Below are 19,787 nucleotides of genomic sequence, written 5' to 3'. Positions count from 1 at the left end.
AAATTCTATAGACGTTCTATAGAATCCGGAGCAAGGAGAGGTTTTTTACTGAGCTCACTAAGCTTAGTCATAGCCAGTTACACTTCACATAGTCAAATGCCCAGGAAAAATCAATAAATCTGTGACCAGTCTTATTATGTTGTTCTTAACAGATTGCAGATGGAATGTCTGAAGAGGAAAGCTTAAACAAAAAATGGGAGTGTCTACATTTGAGTCTGGTCTGACAGGGCCCTAACCCATGGAATTATTAAGGGTAAACCAGTTGGCAAGGAGCAGTGCCCACTACTCAATACCCACTTTGAGCAGTTCAAGAGGCAGAAAATCTTTACAGAGTGTTTTATTCAGCTTGAACTTGTGAGTCATTTGTTCTGTATGAGGGAGGGTTACTGGCAACAAATGAGGAAGAGCCTTGAGATCGATAAATTTCAAGCAGATGACATCAGTTAATAGAGAGGGAAAAACACACTTTCCCATGGTCAAATGGGATCTGAATTTCCACAATTTCACTTACCAAATGCATACCACAAGTTATTCTATTTCCAAGCAGGCCTCATGGTTAATTCCAGTGGCTAACCTCGGATCTTCTAAAACATTTTTTTTACAAAATTAAAATTTTATGCTAATACACATCTAATAAATTCCATGTAGTTTTTCCAACTTATCTTTATCATGATACTTCACCAAGCAGACCATGTTTTAAAACTATCTAATTACTCCTATAAATTTCAGCTCTAAACCGGTGAATCTCATATGAGCTGAAGCAGAAAAGCAATCATACTGTAACAGTTTTATCAGACACCCATATACAGTGGAGTTTAAAAGATCCTCATGTAGATAAAGGTTGACAATCCATCTCATTCTTTCACATTCTTACCTTACAAAATCCAACTATGAGTGTATAAAATATAATGGGAATAATGCTGCTTAATTTATAATAAACATTTGTGATCATGTGAGAAGACAGATGTGGAAAAATAACAGTGATACTTGATTAACTCTCAACATACATAGACTTAAAAGATGCTGTGTCGCCCGGCAAGTGTCACTCAGTTATTGAGCATCCACAGGGCACAAGCCCGTGTTGTGGGCTCAATTCCCAGTGTGGGGCATACAGAAGGCAGCCAATCAATGATTCTCTCTCATCATTAGTGTTTCTATATCTCTCTCCCTCTCCTAAAAAAAAGATGCTGAGCCGAAACCGGTTTGGCTCAGTGGATAGAGCGTCGGCCTGCGGACTGAAGGGTCCTGGGTTCGATTCCGGTCAAGGGCATGTGCCTGGGTTGCGGGCACATCCCCAGTAGGAGATGTGCAGGAGGCGGCTGATCGATGTTTCTCTCTCATCGATGTTTCTGACTCTCTATCTCTCTCCCTTCCTCTCTGTAAAAAATCAATAAAATATATTTTTTTTAAAAAATAAGATGCTGGGTCTACCTAGAATGAGAGCCGAAGTCTTGGCTGAGGTACACATGCTCACAAGCAAGGTTTCTTTATTCAGGGCCACGGGGCAAGGGGTCAGATTCTGTCCATAGAAATTCTACTGCCAGAAATTCAATGTGTTACAGCTGCTAATGCCAAAGAACATGAAAAGCCTGAGTGTTCTTGCTCTGAGACTAAACATTTATGAAGTTCTATAACTCAAAGTAACATGGACAGAGCATGGCTGAGAAGCATGTAACAAAAATTAAAGAATCAGAGTAAAAATCAACTTATTAGGTCAAGAAAAAGATGTAGGGACATAGCAGAATTTTCTCTCTCCACATCCTTTCTTTATCTAATAGAACATAACCATTATTTAAGTCAAATCCTAAAGTTGGCTGGGCTTGAAAATTCTGTCTGCAGTAAACTGTGGTGGGGAAAATGTTGATGGCAAGTAAACTACTGTATGCCAACTTGGTGGGAAACAATGGTGCTTTACTCTTCTTGGAAAATAACTTAATTCCTTCTTCCAAATGTTCAAGTATGACTCAGAGATAAACTTCCGACTGCTTAACAGTGCTCCCCTATAGATACAGAAAAAAACCAAAATGTTTTTGTTTTTGTTTTTTAATTAAACTTTTTGCTATATTTGCTACAAGTGACTGATGACAATTGAAATAAAACTCAGGTGCCTTACACCAACAAATTATTATCAGGCATTCCAGATCAACTGACAATAATGGCAACAAAAAAGAGAGATCTCATTCCCCAGAGAGAAAGACCTTTTTTGTGTAAAAATAGCATGATTTTAACTTTATTGACTAAATAATCAATACAAAACCCACTGTAGAGAAAAAATTATCATATATGTCACAGTACGATTAGAGTATAAATATAAACTTGAAATTCCACAGAAACATCGTGCAAAATAATTTATAAAAAGGAACATAAGTCTTCACTTTCATATTACTAAAATTGTTGGAAATTAGACTCTAATAAAAGAATGTACACATTTATGCAGTCCATTAAAAATGATAGTTTGATATAAACAACTTTTTAAATACAATGAAATTTCACTTTAAAATTGATCTTAAGAATGCCTCCTGATATGCTAGAAATGCTGGTTTCATGAAGGTATTTAGGGAATAAAGGATTGTGAACACTCAGGAAAACACGAAAAAGAAACTTAAAAAAGAATTGGTTAACTTCTTTCTCCAAGACATTTTTCCTCTGAGAAAGGCAATAAATTGCTAAGTTATTGCAAAATGAATGACAACTTTAAAATTAGATTTTCCTTTATTATACTCTGGCCTTGAATCTATTCAAATAATATTTATAAGTATTAATATAAATATTTTAAGAGAAACTAACAGTATAAATAGTTTACTCAATAAATGTTTGGTGAACTGAAAACAGGAAGAAGCACAATGCAAATCCTGTAGAAAGAGCAAAATGCACTTCTGCTTTTGGAAGAAGTACAGTTTCCATGAGAGAATCAAAGATTCAGGGACAGAGCCCTTTGGGGCTCCTTCTGACTTTGGGGTTATACAACTACCATATGTTCATTACAGTAAATATCACTCATCAAATTAGGTAAATACAATAACCAAAGGGAGAAAAAATTAAATCACCTGCAATCCGAAGTCCATAGGTAAATAAGTGGTTTTCTTCCCGGAGACTTTTAGACACATAAACTATATACAACATAAAGGTTCATGCTGAACCTACCACCTTATCAACTGCATTTGTTTATGTGTTGATGATTAATTACTAAAAGTGGCATTTCTAAGGAAAAGGGGATCTATTTCTTTAAAGCTTCTGATAGGTATTGCCAACGTGTCTTGCAGAAAGATTGTGCAAATATAAATTTCCACCAGCTGAGGTACAAACTTCCAATTAGAAAATAAATAAGTCATGGGAACGTAATGAACAGCACAGGCAATACAGTCAATAACACTATTGTAACTTTGTATGCTGACAGATGGTAACTAGACTTATTGTGGTGACTGACCATTTTGTGATGTATATAAATATTGACTCCCTGTGATACACACCTGAAACTAACAGGATATCGTATGCCAATTACACTTCAATAAAAAGAAAAAGCCACCAGCTGGAGGCAGGCTGGTACACACAGCACTCAGTCCATTTGCATGTTTGTCCCAGGCGTTCGCCCAGTGGAGCTCCTCTCTTGGGATGTCTTTTTTCCTCTTATTGCTACCGCCTGGCCCTCAGGAGTACATTTACAAAACTAAAATTTTCAACATCACTGATACTGGCACCCATTTCATCTTTACTCCTGCCTACATTGTTTTACAGGTGGGAACTATACCTCCCTCCCAATGTGCCATCCAGCACCACCCATCCCTCTTCTACTTGTTGACCAGCTGTTTACCAGAATGAAGAAAGATGGTTGTGCCCTGGCCGGTTTGGCTCAGTGGATAGAGCATCGGTCTGCAGACTAAAGGGTCCTGGGTTCCATTCCGGTCAAGGGCATGTGCCCAGGTTGCAGGCCCGATCCCCAGTCGGGAGCATGCAGGAGGCAGCCGATCAATGATTCTCTTTCATCATGATGTTTCTATCTCTCTCTCTCCCCCTCCTTTCCTCTCTGAAATCAATAAAAATATTTTTTTTAAAAAAAAAGAAAGATGGTTGTGTGTGAGGGAAGTGTAGGAATAGGGAACAAAGTACTCTGTTTCCTTCACAGAACAAACCCCAGGGCTCGAGAGGAACGGCCAAGTTCTATGTTTTTAAAATGTAACTAACTCTCAACACACTGTACCATGAATAGAAGATGAGCTAGTTTTTGCTCAGTCTAACCTGTCTGTCACCCTTAAGTTTTGGTATGGTTATAAGATTTTCTCTGTTTTCATGAGTATTTTAACAAGAGATTAGTCAGGGCTAAATTGGGGCTACTGCCTAGATAACATTTTAACTAAAAGAAAATCTTCAAACTGACTTTTGTTTGGCAGCTGATGGACTGACTACTGGCCCCTTCTGAAAAAGAGCTCAATGTAACAGAAAACACTTCAGGACCATCCGGTTATTCCAACAGAGGTCAGAATACATGGAGGACTCTGTCAGTCTCTTTAAATATACAGAACAAAAAAAGTATCACTGAAATGTTTAACTATTAAAAACAAACCAAAACTTTAGAAATAAAAATCTAATTTAGTCTCTCATTCTCCAGATGAGGACTCTGTGACCCAGCAAAGTAACCAGATCTCCACAAAATGAGGGGGGGAAAGCAGCAGAGTTCCCATCTCCTATAAAATGTCATCTTTTCACACAGTGAATGTCAAGAAGTGCCTGGAAGACAAAATGCTCTTGGCAGAACATGATGAAGTATTGATATTTTAAATTATATACAAACTATATGGTCAGTTCCCTTAAGTTTAAATTGCTGTTAATGTCCAGTTTACTTTATTTTATAGCTTATAAAAGAGAATATAAAAACATCTCCCACTACAAAAGTTCAAAGAACAAAACAGCCATACAAGTAAGTGTGATGGCCTCTCTGCAAATTGCCCCTTTAATGACCATTTGCTCCTCAGTCATGCATGTTATCTGCCTAATACCCGCTTGTAACCTTAATGTTGGCTCTCTCTCTAGAACATAAGAGAAATTTCTAACGGAAAACCTGAAATTCCATCAGCTTATTTTTTCCTACAAACTATCCAGTCCTAGGACACCACCTGAGAAACAGGTCTGTGTGCCACCTGGAGCTCCACACGCTTCCAGGTCGCACCGCCCTGGAGACCTAAAAACAGCAGAAAGAAACGGCACTGCTTTGGGGAATGGAAAACGGTTACGTACATCTGAACTGAGAATATCAAAATATATTTGGGTGCATTCGCATATTTCCATAATAGGTAGGAATCGTAATTGAATTTTTGTGGTGGTACATTTAACCCAATGCTAGCAATGAAAAGATGCCCACAGGCTAGAAAGGCATTTATATCTCACTCTAAAGGCAATGCTTTTACTATAATTGGTTCATACCATAATTTGGTATTTTATATAAGGTAGCTTCTATACTATATTCCTACACTATATTGACCTTCCTAAGCAAACAAAGAAATTTATGTACTTTAAAGTATTCTGAGTATGCAACTCTCAATCAGAAATATTCACATATGAGGCTGTTTAGAATTATCCATAAGATGTCCTTCCAGCCCTAAAAATGATATACTATATCACTCCCACCCTCTAATGGTAGAATGTTATCAATCATAGCTCAATTGATAATAAAAATTTAAACATGGAACAATAGAATAAATTTTTTATCATTTCCTTTAAAAACTCTTATTTAAAATTTGAAAACTGAGCATGATTAACAAGAAATTCAGTTAAAAACATATAATTTGTTTTAAACTTTAAAAAGTGACTTTAGAACAAAAGGCCAAGAGACAAATGAAAAAAAATGCTCAAAGTCACTAATCATCCAAGAGATGCAAGTAAAAACAACAATGAGGTACCATCTCACACCTGTCAGAATGGCTGTCATCAACAAATCAACAAATGACAAGTGCTGGCGAGGATGCAGAGAAAAAGGAACCCTCATGCACTGCTGGTGGGAATGCAGACTGGTGCAGCCACTATGGAAGACAGTATGGAGTTTCCTCAAAAAGTTAAAAATGGAACTCCCATTTGACCCACTTCTAAGACTATATCCCAAGAAACCAGAAACACCAATCAGAAAGGATATGTGCACCCCTATGTTCATAGCAGCACAATTTACCATAGCTAAGATTTGGAAACAGCCTAAGTGCCCATTAGCAGATGAGTGGATTAAAAAACTGTGATACATCTACACAATGAAATACTACGCTGCTGTAAAAAGAAAGGAACTCTTACCATTCACAACAGCATGGATGGACCTGGAGAGCATTATGCTAAGCGAAATAAGCCAGTGAGAGAAGGATAAGTATCACATGGTCTCACTCACTTATAATGAACAATGTAATGAACAATGTAAACTAATCAACAAAAACTGATCCAGTGACATCGAAACATTGAACAGACCATCAAACCTCAGAGGAAAGACAGGGGAGGAGGAGAAGGGGGGTAAAAGATCAACTGAAGGACTTAAATGCATGCATATGAGCATAACCAATGGACACAGACAGTAGGGGGTAAGGGCATGTGCTGGGGGTTGGGAGCGGCCAGGGAAAGGTCAATGGGGGAAAAAGGGAGACATATGTAATACAGTCAACAAAAAAGAATTTAAGTTTAAGAAATAATAAAGATAAAATTTGAAAACTGAGCATGATTAACATGCAATTCAGTTAAAAACATAATTTGTTTTAAACTTTAAAAAGCGACTTTAGAACTATAAATTTGGGGTGATAAAACTAAACATACATTTCAAGTTTTCTCCAAAATTTTCATGTTTAAAAAAAAGATTATGATTTCATTTATTGCCTTTAGCATTTTTGGAAATGGTACATTTCTAAATATGTAACACAAAGATATGTGAGTCATATTGCTTTAAGACTATATTATCTTAAGATTATATTAAGTTGAAGACTATTAGCACCAGCAGGATTGCTGACAATAAAATAGTTGGTCCAGATTAGTACAGATATCTCTTGCTATAACATCAAACTGTTCCTGAAAATTGGATGTGTGAGAAAATGCCTATTTCCCAGTGCTTTAAAGGGGAAAATTACAATGTGTTGAACATCAATCCAAACATAGCAACCAATTTTGTACAACATTACAAAAATGCAGGAAAGTAGTAAACTATTATGTCAGTATCTTAAACTAGTTTCTTGGTCACCCACCAGTTAATATGCTTGTTCACCACCACATTGTTGGCCTCCCTGGGTACCAACAATGTCCAAGATGCACATCCTTTTCGATGCTGCCAGACATATCTTTCAAGATGTTTCCATGGGACAGTCCGCTCTCTTCATCTGAACTGTGACTCCAGGCTATTTCCATGCATTGTTTGGTTAAAGCTTGAGTTTTGGAGGACATAAATATAAACTTTATATGGATGTCAACTGAAGAATGAGAGGAGAGGAGAAGAGAAGAGGGGAGGAGAAAGGAGGGGAGGGGAGGGAAGGAGAAGGGAGGGGAGGGGATATTCCATGAAGTCTGGACATTAAAAACTAAAAGGGGCTTTACCAAAAAAAAAATTAACAAGAAAGATGTAACCTTACAAGCATGCCTGTCACACAGTCTAGACATCTTCAGCTGCACATAAGAGAAACCTATCTAAAAGTGGCTTAACTTTAACCAGGGAACTCATTATCTCACCAGTTCTCAGACCAGTAAACATATCAGTTCAACAATGTCATCATGGACCAGGTTGCTTTCTCATTTTATTCCACCGTCTTTAACATTTACCTCCGTCTTGGGTTTCCTGTCCTCAGCAAGGATGGCAAAAATGGAAACCACCTCATCAGGCATTTCATCCAGTTAAAGGAACCATCAGGGGAAGAGGAAGCTGTCTCTTCGTTATCTCCCCATGAGCCCCTGAGCCAACCTTCCTTCTCATCCAATTAGTTGAACTGTCACAGGGAACCATTCTGAAACTAATCTCTGACAAGGGGACTGGGCCACCCTTATTGGCTTAGACAAATGAGAACTGGCCCCAGGGCTGGGAGTAAAGCCAGTCTCCCCAGAAACACATGGCCATGCAGAGGGAGGTGAACACTTTGAAGTGTGGAAGAAGGGGTAATGAATTTGGGTAGGCAAACCTGCTAAGAATGCTTAGCTCAGCTGGCATTAATATAATAAATAAAATTATAATATAACAATTTAAGTCCAAGTGATAGGTGTCATAAGTTAAACAACGAAGTATTTTCACTGGAAAAAAATACCTTAACAGAAGACATCACCAGGTTTCCTAACCAAATATAAATGATTTAGAAGTCACTCCCAAACCTGGAGTAGAGCCTCAGTATGTGGCCTGAGGATCTATTCATGGAAGTCACTGTGCTGACCATTATGTAAAACACACAGCAGACAAGATGCATTACCGAACAATAATATAGGAGCTGTTACAAGACACTATGTGAGTAAGAAGCAAATAAATGATAGCAGAAAATGGACATTATGAGATCAAACAGAGAGCTATCTAGAGACTGTAGAGACCTAGCGACAAAATTTCATCTGAGCTTTTAAGAGTGAACAGGATGTAGATAAAGTGAAACAGGCCAGGCTCTCTGCACAGGGAACCCCTGGGCTGCAGGCCTGGGCGCAGAAAAACATCCTGGGCAGCATAGTGAGAGGTCCATGCCAGGCAAACCAAGAGCAAACTGTCATTACAAAGTCCTGGTACGTGTTTACTACAAGAGTAAAGTTCTCCAATCACTGGTTGGGATCTGTACATCTCCATTCTCATTTGCCTTTTTTTAAATGAAAAAACGAATTGCAGTTTCATGCCCTAAATAAAACACTCATACAAGGGTGACAGGATCGGACAGAGAAACAACCAACGAATAACTGTATGGGACCGTCATGCTGCAAGTCATCCTATCAGACACCCTAAGTGTTTGATATCATTGTTTTGTAATGTTATTTAAATTTTTATTTTTGTACTAGTATGTCTTGCCATTTAGATTGCATCCTCATTATAGACATCTTGTCTGCTGTGTATCTTACCTTATAGTAATTATTCCTAATTTTTATTTAGCTGCTCTAAAGTCATTCTATTTCCTGAATCCGAACTAGCAAAAATGGCCAATGATAGTCCTAACCGGTTTGGCTCAGTGGATAGAGCGTCGACCTGCGGACCTAAGGGTCCCAGGTTTGATTCCGGTCAAGGGCATGTACTTGGTTGCGGGCATAACCCCAGTGGGGAGTGTGCAGGAGGCAGCTGATGGATGTTTCTCTCTCACTGATGTTTCTAACTCTCTATTCCTCTCCTTTCCTCTCTGTAAAAAATCAATAAAATATTTTTTTAAATGGCCAATGATACGTAACCCATTTCTGACAATGACTACGCTACCACTGACATTAAAATAAAATATGCTATGATACCACAGCCCAAGTGGCTAGTGATCATTGATATATGTAGCAACATCTAGAAAAATGGCTCTTTACCCTTTTGAGGGTCACAGACCTTTGAGAATCTGATTAAATGCAGGGACCCTTTTCCCCAGAAAAAAAATACAAATACAAATTTTTGCCTATAATATCAGGAGGCTTATAGACACTGCACTCAGCCCCCCAAATACAACATGGCTAAGAACCCCGAACATAGTGAGAGCAACAAGGAAAATGGCTGGTTATCAGTTTTCAACTCCTTCAAGCAATCCATCAACAAACTATTTTGAGGGTTACAGTTTTCCTTTGGTGCTGCCAACCATATTTTCAGCTTGTGCATCTGAAAATAATAAAGGCAAGAAATAAAAATAAGTTGTTCTGTAAGTATAGAGCTGAGCATTTAACTTAGATTACTGGAAGGTTTCAGAGCAATGACTCCTTGAGTCATTAATACCATAATGCAAGGCATTTGGCTTGTTGCTGTTTTGCTGTCTCAGCCTGTCAAACTGGTACAAGTATACTTGCACACTTTTCCACTCATGCACTCAGGAGACGATGCTGCAATCAGTTATTGAAAATAATCATTCTCAATCTTGGTGAAACGAACAATTATCTGCTTTTAAAACCGTTAATAGCCTGGCCAGCATGGCTCAGTGGTTGAGCGTCAAACTATGAACCAGGAAGTCATGGTTCGATTCCAGTCAAAAGCACATGCCCGGGTTGTGGGCTCGATCCCCAGAAAGGGGCGTGCAGGAGGCAGCCGATCAATGATTCCCTCTCATCATTGATGTTTCTCTCTCTCTCTCTCCCTCTCCCTTCCTCTCTGACATCAATAAAAATATATTTTTAAAAACTGCTAATAAATTTCTGATAAAAAAAGTAACAAAACACTGCTTCACTGACTTAAAATGGACAGGAATCTGATAGTTCCTGTCAGTGAGATAAAATTCTAATGTCTCAGAATGACACACAAGGCCCAACAATAAACCACCTTTCTAGACTCGTTTCTCATCTGTGGCCCTGATAAACCCTTTCTAGGTAGCCAAGAACTTTGTATTGGCCCTGTAACTACCCCAGATTCTTCTGAATCGACATACTTTACACAGTCTGTCTCACCAGCTGGAAGGTTTTCTTCTACCGCCCATTATTAAGTAAGTACTCCAGCCCTGGGTAGCTTCGCTGGTTACAGCATTATCCCAATACGCCAAGGACGCAGGTTTGTTCCCTGGTCAGGGCACATACAAGAATCATCCAATGAATGCATAAATAAGTGGAACAACAAATCCATGTCTCTCTGTCTCTCTGTGTGTGTCTCTCTCTCTCCCTCTCCCTCTCTCTCTCTCTCTCTCAAATCAATTTAAAAACTTTAATGAATAAAATAAATATTCCAACAATCCCCAAATATAAATATCAACACACACAAAAGTCGCCTGCATTGCTACAGCTCCAAAGACTGCTTCCCTAGGTATGGTCAGGCCCAGGAATCTGCAGCATCTTTAACAAGGAGCAGAGAGCTTGGGACAGAGCAGGTGAACATCCAGAATGTTCACTCGACGACTCTGCAATAGGAAAGGATTACATCACACTAATTTGAGCTGTTTTTCTTCTGGTATGGTTTATTAGATATCCTTGGGTAACAGCATAATTCTATCATGATACAATAAACCAACAAGATGCTTAAATTTTTCATAAATTCGTGCTTAGGAAGATTAATATGTAAACCCAGCAGGAATTCTTCCCTTCAAAATGTGCTTTGGTTGCATTCAAAGGGGGAAAAAATAGAAGCTGAACAACATAACCACTTACATATAAAAGACAACTGGAGTGGTATTAAGATTACCAGAAAGAAAATATTTAGGTCTTCCAACCCTACATGAATGACTAGTACAAAGTACCATGCTCACACTGTGTACATTTTATTTAAATTTCATTCTCATTATTTATTTCCTCAACAGAAAAGGACTAAGAATAAACTTTAAGTTAAAATATAAAAGGCAGTCATCACAGTTTTTCAGATAAACAGTCTCAGATGTGGATAGAGCATTAGAGAGCTCCAGGGAAACGGTAGAGGAGACTCCATTTATGTAGTATGGTGTGCATACTTAACTTTGTCTTCCCTACTGAAAGAAACAGCACCGTAGTAAACCAGCCAATTACCCCCAAATAGCTATCCTAAAAATATGACTGCCTGAAGGTTTTAGTTCAAAGAAAAAGGAGCTCAGAGTTGCCCTGAAAAGTTTATGGGTGTTAATCTGTCAAATAATTTTACCTCAAGTCCATCTAGAGGTACTACGGCTAAGACAGAAAAAGATCACAGGTCACCTGGCATTCACGTTTGTATAATTAATTTAATAAAATACTTCCCCACTGCTCTACTGACTTAAACACACACACACACACACACACACACACACACACACAGTTAAGGTTCCAAGTATATTAATTACTCTTACTCTTAGAAACGGATTCCATTTCTTAGAATGTGAAGCTTTCTGCTCTTTGCCTGTTTAATGTTTGAGAGGAAGTGTGTTTAACCTAGGAATTCTGGGGTTTTATTTGCTTTTTGTTTGTTTATGGCTCAGGTACAGTGGAAGAGAAACTGTAACTTCGTGTTTTTATGAGGTCTTTTGCGAAGTGTCTTAAACACATTATTGGACGGTGTACAATTACTAAATTATAGAGAGTGAACTGCAGTGGCTCTCAGCCCGGCATGCACACAAGGACTACCCTGGGGACTCTGGAATTTTTAAAAAAATGTCCAGACCAAATCCCAGGCCCATCTAATCAGAGTGTAGGGATGTGGTCTCAGCACCAGTATATATTCAAAGTGCCCCCTGCTGCACAGGAGGGTTAGAACCCGAGTTAGGGAAACAGAGCCCTGATCTGCATTTGAGTTAGCTGAGTCACTGAGCCCCAGTAAGAATGAATAACTTTCTCACAAGTTGCAGGAAACCGAGGGCTCAGTTCTCCCTCACAGTACAATTGGCACCTCTCCCTGCCCTCACTCTGTACATCCAAGGAGATAAGGCTGGGGCGGTACCCGCTCTCCCCGCTGCAACGGGATAGCCTTGCCTGACACTTTCATCTCTGAAGTGCCTGTTGTTAACAGGTGAACCAGAATTAAGAACCAACAATGTGAAAATTCTGTTAATTCTACATTTCTTAATGGGAAATAAGCAACTGCATAATGAAGTTAGTTGAAACACAGAAACCCACACCTGAAACCTGTATGTTCATGTTGACCAATGTCACTCCAATACATTTAATTAAAAAAAAAAAAGAAAAATTCTGGCACACTTTGCTTTAGAATTGCAAGGTCAAGAGTAAAAACACAAAGATTGCAAAGTAAATTAATTGTCGTGTGAGTTTTTGTGGATATCAAATATTTGAGTAAAGGGATGTTAAGAGGGTAAGTTGCTTTTTTAATCCATAAACACTATTTTTTTAAGATTTGGTATACTTATGAACAGGGAGTAAAAATAGGAAGCACATGCTGAAAATCTGTTTCGTTTTTGTCATTGTTTTAATTAAAGCCTTCAGTCTTACAAATGATCAAAGTGACTTACTGTCCTTCATTCCGTGGAATGTAAATTTTTATTGTGCACCATTCAATTTCCACTTCTAAATAAAGGAAAGAATACAGAGATGAAAAGCCTTCCTAAAAAGCTCCATATAAAAACATGATAGTTGAATTTAGTGTGTGTACATGGTTTGAATGATTCCCAGGACGAGGAATACAGTAGGTAATGATCTTAAAAATAACCCACTACTTTTCAAAATTTGATTTATCGTTTAACCTGGAAAACAGAAGGTGAGACTAAATCACATATTTCAACATCAGTACTTAAAAGATGACATCCAACTGTTGTGAATTACTAAACTCTGATCCTAAATTCAATGAGGTTTACAAAATAATTAGCTTAATGGAAACTAGAAGTTCTTAGGCCCTACTTTAAGAAGCACCTGCATATTCTGAAAAACATGATGAATTTCAGTTGAACTGAAACCCGATCCCTTTAATCTCTGAAATTGTGCTTGCCCAATTCATTCTTCAAAGTTATAGTCAACATCTGGTCAACAGTGTCACTGAACACAACAGTAACCTAAATTATTCCTTTTAATTTTATATTCTGTGGGGGGTTTTTCATTGCTGCTATTTTTCCTTCACTTAGCTATAGCATATTAAGCTAATTCATGCTTTTGTCTTAGTTTTGGAAAAAATTATATGCCAACATCTAAGCAACAGATACCCCTTTATCTTAATTTAAAGTAACTATGATGTTGCACACTACAATAGCAAATTTGTAATCAACTTAAAGATGATGCCTTGAAAGTACAATTAAACATGTCATAGCAGAAGAAAACTCTGGGGACTACAAATAGGACCATGCTTGCTGGGGTTTTAAACCGTGGTAAGACTAAGAAAAATCGCCACCCAGTGCTGCAAATGGTAACTGCAATTTGTTTTTGTGTAAAATGAGTACCCTGGAGGATTACTTCAACTTCATTACTGAATGAATGAATAGCCTTTACCTTCTTATGTGAATAGGAGCTGGTTACATGGGAAAGGATGTTTTTCTACCAGGCTGTTTTTTCCCCTTATTCTTATTTAGCACACTTGACATTTTACAAAGTCTTTGTAAACCTCAACAGAGAAAAAGTGTTCCATCCCAAAGTGAGCTAATTGTATATGAACAGCCCAGATATTCCTATTATCAACAAAAGTGCCTAAGCTCTGCTTGACCCTGAATTTAGCAACTCAGCAACACCATCTAATAACTGCGGCCTAAGACCTATTTGTGTTAAGCAGGAAAGCTTGCCTAGGGGAAAGGTATTCTCAAGTGGAAAAAAATAGATAATTTATTCTTTTAACAACATAATTTACTCTGACCTTATGAGAAACAGGTTATAAAGGCCACGTAAGATGATAATCTAAAAAATTCTGTAGACTACATATTGATAAGAAGTTGTTACCATAATATAATCATGTTTCTAAGTCTTTAGTTTGTTGCCTCATTTAGAAATTAATAGATAAACACACAAAGGCAATCATATACCTTTATTTGCCTGCAATGTTATCTATTGCCACAAGGACAAAGAAAGTTATGTGAACACATGATAACCAAAATACACGTGTGTAAGTATGGGACCATGTTAATAATAGCATTTCATACCTAGTATTTGTCCTATTTGACATTTTCCAAAAAATTTTCCATAGTATGCTCTGAGACTACAGCAGATATAGTACATGTCAGTATAGAACCATGTGATAAAAAGAGCAACTCAGCAGAACAAATCAGTTTTTTTAAAAGAAGACATTATCATTCTATTTTTAAAGATAATGAACTATATTCCTAATAATCCATCCTGACTTTTATCAGTCAATTCAGTTAAGTCCTTCACTGTCAAAGGATTCCTTTTTTACTAACTAAACAATGTATACCGTCTTCCAATCTCAACCTCATTAAGGAGATTACAGACTTCTGCAATATTTTCATATACTTAAAGTATTAAATAGTAAAAATTGGGGGGGGGTAATCAAAATTTAAACCCAAACTTTATGAACAATAATATACCACCCTCCTTTATTAAAATAACAACAAAAAATCAGTACTTTCTCTTTTAAACAATAAAAAACACAATTTCTTTTTTTAATCTTAAAATGTCAATAATGTCTTAAAATTAAAAATGACATTTTTTGATGACATTTAAAAATGTGACATTTTAAAAAATGGATAGCTTAGTGTTTAGGAGGACAGGAGGTAGGCTCTGAGGTCCTGGGCTAATTCCAGATCTGCTATGTGTTAGCTGGAGGAACTTGGAAAACCTAAGTCCTCACCTGTATGCGGAGAGAGAATACCACCACTTTACTCCCTAAGCAATTTACACACATTAACTCATTGAATCCCCTCAGCGACCCTATGGGGTGGGTACTGTTATCATGTTCATTCTCTAGAGAAGCTAAATGACACCCAGGAGGTTACATAACTTGCCCAAAATGGTGAACGGTGGCAGATACACCACCCCAAAAATGTGCCACTTTGGCATAAGGATAATTTTGAACTGAAAGCAAGAGATAAAACCCCCATGTGAAAGATGCCAGGAAGAAAGAGACATTCTTATCACCGGAGATGGGGAGTCGAGGCCAAGAGAACTATAGAGACAGAACTTGTTAAAATAACTCTGATCTGCCACTAGTCTCCCCACATATTTTAGTCACTTCCCCACAACTGCCTCTTTACTCAACCTGGCATATAAGCACTTGGGTTTTTACCACTTCTTGTGGTCTTCACTCTTCTATGAGGGCTGCCATGGACATGTAAACATCTGTATGCTTTTCTCCTACTAATCTGTCTTATGTCTATTTAGTTCTCTAAACGTACATCCTTTAAATAGTTACTAGATAACAAAAGGAATAATACTGATTACTAACCATGAAACACAGGAAAAAGCAAGGTCTGCTGCCTATGTTAAGACGACAGAGGTGTTCTAAAATCAAGAATACAGAACAGAGTTTGGAAAAATCAGGTTTTGTGGAAGCATATTTCTGAGAGAGGAATTTATTGTGAAACTCCTGAGAAAGCAGAAACTTCACAGAAGACCAGAGACATCGCTGCAGTTTTTCTGTTAGTGAGGCTAATACATTATGATGTGAAAGGGAAGCAACATTGGCAGCTTTCAAGGAACGGAAACAAAATAGATCCAGAGACATAGAAGCATGGAACAGACTGTTGAATCTCAGAGGGAAGGTGGGGGTTGGTGGCTGAGTGGGAAGATATCAACCAAAGAACTTGTATGCATCTATGCATAACCCATGGACACAGACAATATGGTGGTGAAGGCCTGGAGTGGGGGGAGGGCTATAAGGGATCAATGGGAGGGAAAGGGGACATATGTAGCACTTTCAACAATAAAGATTTTAATTTTTTTTTAAAAAAAAGGAACTTGGGGTTGACAGAGCCAGTTCTGACTTGGAAGCCAAGGCACTAATTCCTGACATGCTGAGAAAGGCCTGATAAGCAGTCGTGTCCACAGCACCCCACAGTACCCCAGTCAAAAGGCTCCTCAGAAAATTCACTGGCCCTGGTCAGACTGCGCCCCACTATTTTGCCTGCAGTGTAGGGAATCTGATTGGAGAAAAAACCAACTCTGAGCGCCCCAACCACGGCCCCTGTCCCACGTCACAGAAGCAGATTCAGGAAAACACACAGGCCTGCCAGAGCCTGACTGTGGAAGACGCAATATCTAAGGTAACATTTAGCTGGAGAAAATCTATTCTGATCTTCCGGAGATTCAGGCCAAGAACTGGAAGAGGGCCGGAGAGAGAAAACCTCCATGTCCTGTCTGCAAGGGACCGGATCCTACAGACAAAGCCTGAAGAGGCAGAAAGCCACCCACCAGACCTGTGAATGTGTGGGGTCGAGGCATGGCAGGAGCCTGGCTGCCAGAGGGTCTAAGCTGAAAATTCAGGATCGCCCTTAACTCCTGCCGATGCCCAGGGGGACCCTAGTCGGGCTGGGCCAGGATGAAGGAAGAGGTTGGAAACCAGACTCTGGAAGGGAAGACACCTGAGGAACATCCCAGAGAGTAAATCCCCTATGAGTGCATGCAAATCATCTCAGAGAGGAGCCGGGATCTGGTGGGAGGTGGTCCAGGTGGGAGAGGATGTGAGCCACTGGGGGAAACTGGGTTCTGTCCTCCTCACCAGAATCCACATCTCCTCCTCAGGGAAAGACACCATGACATGAAGGAAGGTTTGTGAGTCTTTTACAGAATTCCCCAGGGGAAAAGCATAGCTACTGGTTGAAAGAAATATTTTCTAAAATCACCTAAATCCTAATAAATAGTAGTAATAATTTTACAATAGGAGATAAACTAGGCTTAAACATTTAGGAGACACTAACATTAGATTGAAAAGTGTATTGCACTCAGCAAATATTTCTATTTCAGATGCCTAATGTAACTTAAGATGCAAATTTAAAAAGCAAGGCTTGCTATTTATAAAACAACTTGAAATTATCAAGGATTCTTCATGAATTTTGGTTTTTCACAACTAAAGAGGTTGACTGGCATATCAGAGAGAGAAAAACGGGATAATTTTATAAATGTGATTTTCAGGTCACGGCCAAAGCAATTTATAAGAAGAGTATGACTTGATGACAATATTCTAAGTGATTCATGAACTTTATAGATTTAATATAAATTAATTCTGGAATTACTGGGAAATAATTTTTTAAAATAAATCCTATAATTTTCAAGTAATTTTTTTAAAAGGAAAAATAATCCATGTAATTGCGATTTCGTTTCTTAACAGAAACTCACCTAAAAGGACAAATCCATCTGCTTCCGTGTCTGACACCGAGGGCTTTTTCGGTTCCACAGGCTTCCTGAAGAAGTGAAACATCGCTGCGGCCAGGATCTGAAACAGAAACACTATATAATGTCAAACTCAAATGAAACTGTAAAACTCCTACCCTTTCTAGTAGCAAGCCAAATATAAAGATATCACAATAACTACTTTTTAGGAATTCTATTACCAGACTTAAAAGCACGAGCCCTCCTCTCCAGGTGTCAGAAGACAAAGCCAGAAATTAAGGTGCATGGACTTCCAGGGTCAAGTGAATTCTGTCAACTTCTCTCAATTTTTGAACATGCAAGAAACAATCCAAGAACTCACTCCAGGAAAAAGGAAAATCAACAGATAGCACCACAACCTGGAAGGATCTCGCTGAACATAAACATCAATCATACACTGACTGAGGAAAGGAAAAACAGAACAAACCAAAAGAACCTGTCAGGATGTCATAACTAGCCTGAGGCTCATAGAACTGAGACCGCCTGAGAAAAAGAAGGCATGTCAGGCGCCCTCTCCAGTTGGTGATCGGATTCAGACACTCAAGAGCTGTAGCCACTGGAAAGCTGAAGCCAACTTCAAATCCCCATCAGGGTAGATCTTTGTGTTGGTGAGGTTATTGTGTGCTACCCCCAAACCACACACACACGCACACACACACACACACACACACACACACACACACACCCCTCCTCTTCAACCTCCCATCCCTGCACATTCAAAAAGGCCAACAGTTCCTAGAAAACAACTGGGAAGGAAGTTTAAGGGAACTTGCAAGGACACATTACACTCTAAGGACAGTCCCTATAAACAGAGCCCTGTAACAGACAATAAAGAAAGAAATAATCCTGGTGGCAGCAAATGCTCCACATTTTTGTTTCCATATTTTCCACCCAAACCAGAAGATCAAGCAGGGAAGGTTAGTAAAGATTTGATGTCAGAGAAAGCCTTCTAGAAACTGAGACTTGAACTGGGATTTGTGCAGGTCGACCCGCCCTGGGCTGCAGATCCAGATGGTAAGGGAGCCTATTTGCTGTTAGAAAACACATCTGGCAGATTTCACTTTTTAAAGGGGTGAAAAAAACGGAGAAGAAAAAAACACAAGCCATGTGCAAAAGAAAATGTTCCAGTCGAGGGAAGGAACAGCCTCTGAAATCCTCAAAGATTTCTGCCTGGACATAGTGATGGATCCAAAAGAAAAGTCTGGAAATAGTTTGGCACCCTCAACAGAGCACAGGGGACATGGCCTCTATGAAACTGGTAGAAAACAAGATTAGATGAAAAAGCAAAAGGAAAAAAGGAAAAGACAAGGAATGGGATAAAAAAAAAAATGACTGAGGAAGATCAGAGAAACCTATGCAAGAAAGAAATGATATCAAAAAATAATTGGTTGGTTTACATCAGGAATGTAAGAAAATAGAGTTCAAGTTCAGACTTAAAAGACCGGAAGAGGCAAGTAACTCCTCAACCCCAAACAGTTAAAAATAAAATGAAGAAGGCCCTTGAAGGAACAAAAGCTGATTAAAACTCAACCTTGGCTAAGGATGAAATCAAGGTGCAGCCACCGCACATGAACACCCCTGTGCGGATTACTGTGGCCCTCAGCACATTCTTTCACTTAGGATACATGCATGGTTCAGGAAAAAGAGACAAGGGGTGGGTCTCCAACTGAAAGCCGGTGGAGAAAAAGATACCCTCAAATAAGTAAAGAAGGGGGAGGTACATGGAGGGGTAAATGAGAAAGATAGAAAAGCCAAGTTCTATCGAGCCAAAATTATAGGTCTGGCTATTGATACATGAAGCTGACTAGGATCAGAGAAGAAGTGAGTGCCATGTTTGAGAGCTGTGATGCCAAAATAACCAGCCGTCTGGATGAAAAGAGGACCGTGACCCTACAGACAGAGGAAGCTGCCCACAACGAAGGCCTGTTCTCCGGGCCAACCTCAGGGTAGCCAAGAAGTTACCAGAAAGGGAAGAAAAAAAAAAGGGAGGAGCCAATAGCCATGGAGAACAATGGACT

The 19,787-nt window shown here is 38.8% G+C and overlaps 1 protein-coding gene across 10 annotated transcripts in view; it reads right to left on the bottom strand.

The window, feature by feature from the left end:
- The window catches only part of UMAD1 (UBAP1-MVB12-associated (UMA) domain containing 1), a 177,170-nt gene that overhangs the window by 140,510 nt on the left and 16,873 nt on the right, over window positions 1–19,787 (bottom strand). For 7 of the 10 annotated variants that reach the window (XM_070424324.1, XM_070424336.1, XM_070424325.1 and 4 more), the window contains one exon: window positions 17,737–17,833. In XM_070424324.1, the coding sequence (XP_070280425.1) occupies window positions 17,737–17,818 (82 nt within the window). In that variant the 5' untranslated portion in view covers window positions 17,819–17,833. Of the gene's footprint in view, window positions 1–7,202; window positions 7,247–17,736; window positions 17,848–17,951; window positions 18,010–19,787 lie in introns of those variants that run through there. The other 3 variants (XM_070424332.1, XM_070424327.1, XM_070424334.1) reach the window with 3 other exon arrangements.

Source organism: Myotis yumanensis, unplaced genomic scaffold (assembly GCF_028538775.1).
Source record: "Myotis yumanensis isolate MYYU_CA2020_CCGP unplaced genomic scaffold, mMyoYum1.0.hap1 SCAF_9, whole genome shotgun sequence".
NCBI lineage: Eukaryota > Metazoa > Chordata > Mammalia > Chiroptera > Vespertilionidae > Myotis > Myotis yumanensis.
This window is presented reverse-complemented; position numbering and strand designations above follow the sequence as displayed.